Source organism: Pteropus vampyrus, unplaced genomic scaffold, assembly GCF_000151845.1.
Source record: "Pteropus vampyrus isolate Shadow unplaced genomic scaffold, Pvam_2.0 Scaffold314, whole genome shotgun sequence".
Taxonomy (NCBI): Eukaryota; Metazoa; Chordata; class Mammalia; order Chiroptera; family Pteropodidae; genus Pteropus; species Pteropus vampyrus.
Genome location: NW_011889095.1, coordinates 270,019 through 280,729, shown reverse-complemented (window position 1 = coordinate 280,729; position 10,711 = coordinate 270,019). Strand labels below are relative to the sequence as shown.

The window sequence follows — 10,711 nt, the reverse complement described above, 5'->3', positions numbered from 1 at the left end:
CAGGTGCTGTTTCCTCTGCATCCTGTGGCCGCTCAGCCCAGAGAAGGGAAAGCAGAGCTCAGGCACGGGAGGTCTGGGACCACCGGTTCTGCTCACCAGAGCCAGGGCTCGCTGGCAAGGAGGATGGGTCGGCCGTGGGACAGGTGGACCAGGGAGGCAGCAGGGAAGCGAAGGTGGTGAAGGTGACTGAGAGACACTTCCTCCCGACCCCCTGGGACATCTGGGGCCCAGTAGCGTGTGGGGGTGGAGGGACCCACACAGATGTGGCCCCAGAGCCTCCCCCTCCTCCTCTCCTGGCTGGCATCCAAGGCTGATCTGGGCAGGAGGCGGCAGGGTAGTGCATTCGTGGGTGGCTGAATTGGGGCCAGGGGAGCGAACAGCCAGATTGAGTGGGAAGGTGACAATTTATTCTTTAAAAAAGAGAGAGAGAAGAAGAAGAAACGAGCCCTGAACCCCACCGGTGTGTTCTTTCCTTAACGAACTCCATGTCCCCAGAGGCTCCCATTCCAGCCCGGAGACCTGCGGAGGGGGCGGGGCCTCGGTGCCGCTCATGGAAGGGAAGGACCTGGTAGTTTGGCAGCCTGGTTTCCAGAGCAACGAGCTCCCTGTGCATTCCCTTCCTCCACCCCTTCCTCCCCACCCACCCTGGGCTCTTCTCCGGCCTCCCCCACTCTGAAAAGCGCATTTCTCGGAAGACTCCATTCGGTCTCATAGCTTTGGGCCTCGGCCGGTACCGTTTTGCTACCAGGAACACTCTTCCTTTCTCTGTGACTCTTATTTATCCTTCAGGTCCCAGTTGAGATACCACCTCCTCCAGGAAGCCTCCTTGATCTCCAGATAGGGGTGATGTGCCACTTTTAGGCGCTCCTGTAACAACGCCCTGTATCTCCCCCATCTGAGAAGGGGGGCTCTGGTGCCCTGTCGTAATCATCCGTGGGCAGTCACCAGTTCAACTAGGGTAGAGAAAAGGGGCAAACAACCAGCTTCCGAAATAATGTGGGGGCTACTCCCTCAAGATTTTGCCTGCAGGACTTGTTGAGTGAATAAGGGAACGACAGAGGGTCCAGACCGTCTAGATGGAGACCAAACGAAATGGACCTAAATGCAGCACGAGGCTCTAATTTCGGCCTGGAGACAAACAGCCTGGCTTCGTAACTTGGCTGGACCGCTTAGGAGCTGCGTGATCCCGGGCAAGTTACTCAACCTCTCTGTGCTGTGGTTTCTCTGTCTGTAAACTGGGGGTGACCGACCCTGTAGACGGGGGTGAAGGCTGAATGAATTGGTTAAGTACGAAGCACTTGACACAATGCCCAGCCCAGATGAAAGCTCGGTAGGGCCGGCCCTGGTCACTCTGTCGCCGTTACTGTCAAACTATAAACCTACAGAAATCCCTTCACGAGAGAGACAGAGGTTAGCAAAGGCTCCTTTGGGGTTCAGGTTGAGGAAAGACCCCTGGGATGCTTCTAGTCCCAGTTTCTGAAACCCCAGAAGAAAAGGCGGGTCGGGGTGGGGTGGAGACCTGGTAGAGTGGAGCTCATTAGCGGTTCCTTTCTGCCCCCAGGTCCTCCAGATTAAAGGCCTCTCTGCCTGCCCAGGTGGAAAGGGGAGTAATGAGCAGTGACCTGTCACAGCCCCATTTTCTGGTATGTTTCACCCCAGGCATCCGTAGCCACCTTTTGCTCAGTGGAGAAAATCAAAGGAACCAGAAGTGGGGAGTGGGGGATGTGTAAGTCAGTAGCTCTGTGAGGCCGCACCTCAGAGAGGCTCTTTTCCACACGAGGGGCTTGCTTTCAGAGGCGCCGTCAGGCTTGAGGACCCCAGAGAAGCCTTGGAGCCTCCTCTAGGAGCAAATGCCCACCCCTCCTCCTACCCCTCCCACCCCCCCCCCCCGTTTAATTAATTATTCTGTCTCCCTTGCCAAACCCCACTCTGCGAGTGAGTGAATGAATGAATGAGTGACTGAGTGATTCGACAGGCTCCATCCTTTGGTCTGTCCCACGAACACTCCCCAGACGTTCCAATGCAGGCGAATCACGAGGATTCTTGTTAAAACGCAGATTCTGACTCCGGGGTCTGGGGCCGGGAGTGCTAAGGTTCTGCATTGCTAGCGAGCTCCTGGGCCATGCCGATGCTGTCCCTCCCAGCAATCCCTGTGCTAAATAATCTGGGAAACCAGGGTCAGTCAGCCTGCCTTCAATGCTCAGGAAAGTCCACGACCGCCGTCCTAGAGTCAGGGAACACGGGTGGGGAACACCCCCTCTCTCCTGTCCCCAAAAGAGAACTGTTGCCCCAAAGAAGCAGTACGTGGGTCCCTAGCACGCATTTAGTCATTCGAAGCTAGTTATTGGGCACCTAGTATGTGCCAGGCCCTGGGGACAGAAATGATCGCAGTGGACACTGACCAGGGGGAGACCAGCATTGAACACCCAGCATCACAAGGCGTCCTTCAGCCCTCTCGGCTGATGCCACGGGAAGCCAGACACCGAGGGAGGCATCGAGGCAGGGTCCCCCTAGCCCAACACTCGGCTGAGAAAGGAGGACATGAGGTTCGAGGGGCAGGGACGGCAGGGACAGGCGAGGACACTGAGCCCACCGGCCTCCCTTTGCCTTAGAGAGGAGGGTTAAGAGGACACATTCTTCACCAGTTTGGATAATGGGGCACATCGAAAAAGAGCTGGCCAGGACCAACCAGGAGGTGCGGGACACACCAGGACTGACCATTGCAGCTGTCTGGTGTTGTGGAGACGCTGGTTCTGATCAACTTGGAAAAGCCCAATGGTTCTGACCGGTGACAGGAAGCATGGCTTGGAACCTGCCTGCTTAGCATATAGCGCTATTGATTAAAGCAACAGCCCCCTTTTTTTTCTCGGAAAAATGCACAGAGGTGCACGTGTGTGCATATGCACACATACACACTTTTGATTTTGCATTTAATTTCAGAGATTTTACTGGACCCCTGAAGCTCCTGAACTCTAGTTATGAAACCCCGAGGTAATAGTTAATAATCATACTATTAAAGCAATCCAAGTATGCCAAGTAGTCATCGAGTTTCTTTGCCCCAGTTAGTTGGCCTAGCAACTAAGTGAAGGGGATGCTAAAAGGCGATCGACCATTCTCAGCCCTGTAGATTTCCCGTGACGAAGCCTCACGTGGACTTTAAGATCAAAGATTTCGGTGTCAGGAGACTTGGGTTCAAATCTCTACTCTGCCACTTACTAGCTGGATAACCTGGGGCAAGGCACTTCACCTGTCTAATATGAACGTGACTCATCATAAATACTCAATAAATGTTGTCCACTACTCTTTTATCCATGAGCTCAGCCGGCTATTATAAGTGGCTTGAAAGGCAAAGATTCTACACCCATGGGTACCACAAAAGGGACCCTCAGTATCGGCCAACTTGACAGCTGAGAAGGGACGAGATGTGCCAGCGTCACACAGCGTGTCAGGTGCAGAGCTGGTGGCTGGGAGGACCCAGGCTTCTCAATCTTAGTCTATCAGGTGTCACCACTGGCCTGTGCCTGCCCTCCTGGATTAGCCCTCCAAGCTAGTTCAAGGATGGTTTTGAGCACACCTTCCCCCAGCTCAGCCATCATCTTGAATCGTGGTTCCAAGAAAGAAGTGTCTCTTTGGCCCTTCAGAGAGGCCGAAGCTTGGGAGAACTTTCCTTTCTCAAAAGTGGGCTTTTTGTTCGTGCCTTTTCAGAATTAAGAACAAACCCTGAATCTCAGTAGTTTTATGGGCTAAAGATATAAATAAGTCTTGGCCGTATTTTGTCAATAAACACGTGGTAAAATGTCCGCCCTCGCCAGAGAGCCCAGACTTGCAGACGGAAACAAAATACCATATTTTTGCTTATAAAACTCGCAGATTGCCATTAAAGTGTTAACCTGCAGAGTTCGCCAGGGCACCGTAAGGGGGCGCTGTCGGAAAATACCGTGGGAGTACAAACTGCTTTCAGGAGGCAATTTAGCAAATTGTTTTAAACCTTCAAAATCTCTCCTCAGAAAATCATAAGAGATGCTGAAAAGGCTTAATGCACAAAGCTGTTCATTTCAATATTATGCGTAATTGTTTTTTTTTTTTTTAGAAAAGAGAAATAATCTAATTATCCATAAATAGGGGAATGATTTAATAAACTCTAGAGGGTCCACTCAGTGGAGTATTCAAGAGCTATTTAAAACACTGTGTACTGAAACTTCACAGTGACATGGGGCAAATGTCTAATTTTCAGAAATCAGAATACAGCCGGGTATTTATAGTACAATATAATTGCAATCGCATTTTTTAAAAAATCACTATATTCAAGCATGACATGCAGAAAAACATATCAAAGTCGTGACATTTTCTAAGTGTTCTCTAATGAGCATATAGTGCTTTCATTATTTTGTAAATTTTAGGTACACGTCTGGTTTTTTTGGAATTGCATGAATCATAAAGGAACCTGTTTCGCTTTCATTCTTGGAAATATGTCATAAGCTGTAGGAACAACATTTGCACTGCCAGCCTTCCGGTCTGTTTTCTCTCTGTCCCCAGCCATGCCAGAGCTGCCCCCGGCCTCCCTGTGCCCACTGTTCTAGGCGGAGTTCAAAGGTTACTGCTATCGATTTTTCCCTCTCAACAAGACCCGGGCCAGGGCCGGCTTCCACTGTTCGGAGTTCTCCATCGGCAGGAAGTCTGCCAAACTGGCCTCCATCTCCAGGTGAGTAGGGCCCTTGGTTCACCAGAGCCCAGCCAAGAGCCCGCTTTGGGAAGGCAGAGCGGAGACTGGCATTCGCCACTGGCCTTTCTCTTGGGTAATTGAAGCTAATATTTTTATCTAGCCCAGTTTCTCCTCAAAACTGCCCTTGGCAGTGGAAAGCAAAGAACTTAGCAAGAGTAGCAAAAGAACATGCTGGAAGATTCATCTTGTTGATCTTGTGCTGTGCCCTGCTCTGTATCCTAGGGGGTTGACCCTGTGTTACAACTCACATGGTCTACATACGAAGAATAGAATATGAGGAATAATAGCTGACGTTTATTTGCTAAGTGTTTTTATCACCGTCATATTAAAGCTCCCTCACACCATGTTAGGGAGGTATCTTCATTTTACAGATCCAAAATCTGAGGCTCCGAGAAGGTAAGTCATTTGCTCAAAGTTACCCAGCTCTGCAGAGGTGGAGCCGGGCTTTGAACCTGGGAAGTCGCACATTCCGTAGCCCACCCACCACGGCCTCCTTCAACGTCCTCTGTGTTTGCTAAGCCCCAGCCACACTGGCCACCCCGGAGTTCTCCAGTCTGGGCCAGCCCTTTGCCTCCGGCACCCCTTCGCCCAGTCTGTCCCCTCTGCTGGGAAGTCCCATCCTGATCTTGTGCTCCAGGTAGGTACCTCCTCAACCTGCAAGGCTCAGTTCTGACAGCGTCTCATCACTAGAGTCTCCCCTTCATGACACCCCAACTGCATTCATCACCCGCCTCTCCTAGAGCTTCCTTCATCTCAGCCTAGTGACCCGTTTTCACATCTCTTTCCTTGCTGATTTGTGGGTTCCTTGAGGCCAGGTGTGATATGCTCCATTGCTACCCAAACTACAAAGTCACAGTCTTGCCTCTGTTTTTCAAGAATCTCAGAGACTTGGGGTTAGAAAACTAGTTGGTTCTTTATGCTTTAGAGTCACTGAGTTTTGTTAAACAAAAAGTCCTCTGTCTTCGTTTCCGGAGGAGTCTTGAATCTTCCCGTCTCTTCATCCGACGGATGTGTTGAGCACCCACTATGTTCTCGGCAGTGCTGAAGGATATCGTGAGAACGCAGGGTCCGGCCAGGAAGAGAGGAACCGCTACAAATATTTAAGACAGGGAGGATTTACTAAGCAGTGAGTGGTAGTGAGCCAATCTCAAGATTCCCAGCAGAGGAAGTCAGTTCCAGCCCTAACTGAGGGCAGGCCAGCCCCGTGGAAGTCGGAGGCACTGAGGCACACCGGTCTCCTTGGCAGAGAGGGACAGAAATACCCTGGCTTCTCTCTCCCTCCCCTTCAGCATCGGCACCCCTGTCACTTGGACAGCCGCTAACATGACAGGGAAAGGCGGTCTTCAGGGATCAAATCCCCTGAGATACAGAGCACACAGCCCAGGACTGGCACTTACAGATAGAAGTGGGTGCAAATGAAGATTTCCCTTCTGCCAGCCCTGGGGAAGGACAGCTCAGGCTGCCTCGCGGTGCCTGGGACCCAGGCCTGGTTAACCGGGCGTCAGAAGCATCGTGGGCAAAGGCAGGGGTCTTCCAGCAAGCCCTGACCCACCTCTCGTTCCTTTCTGCCCCGTCCCTCTCTTATGCTAGCGAGCATTCTCCCCCATTCCTCTCTTTTACCACTTGGGCATATCATACTTTCCCGAAAACACGAAGAAAGGTTGAATGTGAACAATAAATGTGTAATCAGCGAGGTTCAGTTCCCATGAAGCCGGACACTACCATAAAATTCCGAGTTACGTCTTTTCTTCGAGACACAGTTCGGTTCTATGTTTCTGACGTTGTCTTCCTGCTTTTGAATTTTGTCCTTTTCTTCAGAATTAAACACACGATCAGCTTATGTCCATGGAACACGCGATCGAAGCGCACGGTTCTCCCGCTTTCAGCTTATCTCATAAATCTCATCCTCGTTTCAGGCGGGAGAGGGATTGGATGAAGTTCATCTGATCTCTGCTCCTTTGTTCTTGCAGTTAACACCTTGGACGTTTCTAGTTTCTAGTTATGTCGACCAGATGTGGGGGTGGTGCAGTGAAATGTGGACATCGCTTCCCGAGCAGGCGCTGCCGGACAGAGATGGCGCTGGTGCCAAAGTGACAGGGTGGCCGCCCCACAGTGTCTGCCCAGATGCCCGTCTAGCAGTTGATGTAGGAGACCTCGAATAGTGCATGAGGGGGGGACTTGGGGATGCCAGTGCTTACCCAGCTGGGTAAAAGGTCAAAGACTTATTGGACTGAAGAACACTTTGTCCCCCAAAATCATACCACTCTTTTTTGGGTCTCTTCCTGATATCAATCGAACTCAACTTGTGTGCTAGTGTTTTTGAGGTGGAGTTCAGTCTTTAGGATGAGGAGCATTCCTGAGTCCTGCTCTGAGCCGGCGTAGACCAAATCCAGAGGTGTCCATGGGTTGACGGCCACATACGGGTGACCTAATTTTTACAAAAATAAGAAGAAGAAAACAGCACGATTGCGTCATATCCGCTCTCTGCTTTGGTCCGGGAGCGTAACGAGGGTTGCTCTCAGCTTTCGGCTCTACCCCACGAGCAGAGGTGACGCATGACATGCCGCTGTGTCTCACGTCCGCAGCCAGGGGGAGAACGACTTTGCGTTTGACCTCGTGGACAACTGTGTTCCTGGGATCCCAGCCAACATCTGGACGGGACTTCAGGACCGCAAACGGGTCGTGAAGGAAGCAGTGGCCATCAGACCCTCTCGGACGCTCCAGCCGAGACGCCATACACACGCGCCCGGCATACAACGAGAAATCGGACACCAAGATGCCCCAGTTCGAATACGATGAGCATCGTGGCAGACGATATGATGGGGGCCTCTGTCTGGCTTGGGTTCTCCCCAAAGCAGCCCCCAAAACATGCTCAGATGTGCAAGAGATTTTCGAGGGGGAAACGTCTGTGAAGGAAGAAAGGTCAGAGGTCAGGGGGCGTAGGGAAGCTGGAGAAGTCTTCAGCCAGCGGTGTGGGCCTGAGACCCGTGAAAGGAGCCGGGGACGAGGGACTGGGCCGGAGGAGCCTCCGGTCACAGCCCAGTTGTGAGAAAGTCTCGCTAGGCCAGCGGCGAGTCCCAGGCAACGGCTGCCCATTACGGGAATGCTGAGTCGCCGGCAAGCGACCGGGCACATCCTGGAGGAAGCATGGTGTCCCTGTGAATGCAGCAGTGGGGCCAGGAGGGCAGGGGCACTGAGGCTGTCCGCCATGCTCCTCCGGAAGGAGCTCTGAGCAACGCACTGCTGCCCCGGCCCTGGGTAAGAGACATTTAAGTCTCATGGACAAATAGGAATCAGCCAGAGGAAGAGCATCCCAGGTACAGGGAACAGCATGGGCCAGGCTCCTGAGGCAGGGGAGATCGTGGCACATTCAAGGACACTAAAGGACGGTGTGTCTGGGGTGCAGAACGGGGTAAGGGGTGGGTTGAAAAATGGTGGAGAATAAGGCTGAAGAAGATGACTTAGGCCAGATCTCATACCTGGCGATGTCGCAGCAGACTCCGCCCAGAGGTTTTGTCCCCAAACTTTCCCTGGGCAAGCCGCATGCTGTCCCTATTTTGGCTGTGGGCTCCAGCCCTGCCTCAGGGCACAGCAGGGAACAGGGTTCCAGCTCCTGCTCTGCCATTTCCTGGCTGGTAGGTGACTTTGGGCAATTTTTTTTTTTTTTTTACCTCTCCGATCTTTAGTTTCCTTAGCCGTAAAGTCAGGATGATAATCATAGTGTAAAAAGTAAATGAGCTAACATCTGTAAAGGGCTTAGCCCGACACGCTATAGGAGCTCATTAAGAGTGGTAGAAATGACTAGCAAAGTAACAGAAGTAATAGTAGCAGCCGGACTCCATAGAGAGATATATTTTTAATCAGTTAGAATCTATCTGGCAAGGACACATATAGAAGTTGTAATTTTTAAAAAAACAACAAAACAAAATTTCCATGGATAATAGTAACTTTAAAATTAGATTATGATTAGTTTAAGGGATTTGTCTTATGAGACCTAAGAATAATAAATAACAAATAATACAGCAAAAGGCCTTGTTTTTTGTATTTTCTTTTCGGGGCTAGGCGCCATGTGCCAGGTACTAGCTGAGTCCTTCGCATGCTTTTAATTCGTTGAATTCTCACAGTAACTCTCTCAGGGAGAAATCAGCCCCGTTTCGTGGGTGTGGAAACTGAGGCTCAGAGGGGTTAAGTAGCTCGTCTAGACTGCAGCGCCAGGAAGTGGGTGGAGCTGGACTCTCAAGCCGTAGAATCTGTCTCAGAAGCAGCCGGCTAGTCCCACGATAGGACGTGGCCTCCATTAAGCGTTGTCGGTGCTTCGTGGCAGACTTTTCTAAAAACGTGACTAAATGGAGAAATGACTTTTGTTCCAGGACGTTGCAAAGATGTCTTTCTGTCCACAGTTAATTTACACATGGATTCATTTACGGTCAAATTCTCAACAGGACTTTTCTTGCAATCGGACAGAGCAGTCCCGCATCGGGCAGGAAAAAACGCACCCTATTGGGGCAGAAACGAAAGAGGTGAAGGGTGACTCCCGTCTGCTGGTAAATTTTTTTTCAAAAGCGGAGTAGTGAGGGTCATGGGAACGGGAGTCAGGTAGACCCGGGCTTGACTCCCAGCTCTAATGCTGTGTTAGCTGCGTGCGTTTGGGCAGACCAGTCTGAGCCTTAGCTTTGCCATCTGTGACATGGGGGCGACGATGCCCGCTTTGCAGGATGATGAGGAGAAAAGCACCTGGCATATGGCACGTACCGAGCCTTCGACAAATGGCAGCTAGGAACGGTGGCGGGAATTGCAGCATGTCCGATTCAAAGGCGAGGACCTTCGCGTCGTTAGCTATGGGGGTGAGAATGTCATGTGCGAATCCGAGCTGGCTCAGGTGCCTGATCACCTTCTCCCTGGCTCGCTCCTCGCCTCCAGACCACCCCTTAGGAAGTCCAGTTTGAATGGACCGACGGCTCGTCCTATGACTACAGCTTCTGGGATAGAAGCCAGCCCGATGACGGCGTCCACGCAGACACAGAAGAGGAGGACTGTGTGCAGATATGGCACCGGCCGGCCCGCGGTGGGTACCCCTGAGAGCTCCTGCAGGGGGGCTGGGGAGCCTGGCGAACGAGGGCGGTCATTGACACGCGCGGGCTATGATTCGGGTGAAAACACATCAGAGGTAGAAGCATGAAAGAAAAAGACGCACATTGAGACCAGTCAAAGGTTGGTGCTTCTGCACCAGCTCCCTGGTGCTCCAAAGTGCGAGCTGTGCCCGGGCTGGGAACGAAGGTGCGCCAGGGCTCAGCAGCGAGAAGCAGGGAGCAGGGCGCACGCCTGGGCTCACGTCCTGGCCCCGTGGCTCCCCAGCTCTGTGGCCTCGCAAGGAGCCATTCCCTCTCTCTGAGATTTCATTTCCTCTTCTGTAAATGGGTTTAAGAATTGTCCCCGCCCTGGGGGCTGCTCTGAGGATTCAGGGGAGGTACGGTGCCGGTGACGGCGACACAGACAGCGGGGAGAGCGTGGACTCGGGTCCAGCGTCCCAGGGCACGTGCCCCTCCCGAACCCCAGCTCCACCCCTTGTTAATCGAGTAGCCCCAGGCAAATGCCTTGGCCCCTCGGCGCCTCAGATTCTTCATCTGCAAAGTGGGACGGATGACACTTGCCTGGCGGGGTCGATGCGAAAGAGAAAGGAGACGGTGCCCGTGGAGAGGCCGCGGGGATCGGCATGCCGTGTGGGCAGTCACCGCCATCATCATCACATCGTCGTCCCCCACGTCAGTCTCAAGAAGCAGAAATGATTAGTGCTTCCATTTCGTGGGTGGGGAAACCAAGCCTCAGAGGAGTTAAGCGACTCGGTCACGGTCACACAGCAAGCAGGTGGAGGAACCGGGTTTCGGACCTAGCTCTGCAGAACCCCAGATCCCAGCGCTCGCCTGCCAGGCCCGCTTTGCTCCTTTTTCTTTCCTGATCAGGGGCGGGGGTCGGGGTATGGAACAGAGA

At 52.4% G+C, this 10,711-nt stretch overlaps 1 protein-coding gene across 1 annotated transcript in view; it reads left to right on the top strand.

The window, feature by feature from the left end:
- The window catches only part of CLEC19A (C-type lectin domain containing 19A), a 16,159-nt gene that overhangs the window by 3,727 nt on the left and 1,721 nt on the right, over positions 1-10,711 (top strand). The window contains 3 exon segments of the mRNA XM_011377531.1: positions 4,537-4,702; positions 7,309-7,402; positions 9,656-9,788. Of these exon segments, the coding sequence (XP_011375833.1) occupies positions 4,537-4,702; positions 7,309-7,402; positions 9,656-9,788 (393 nt within the window).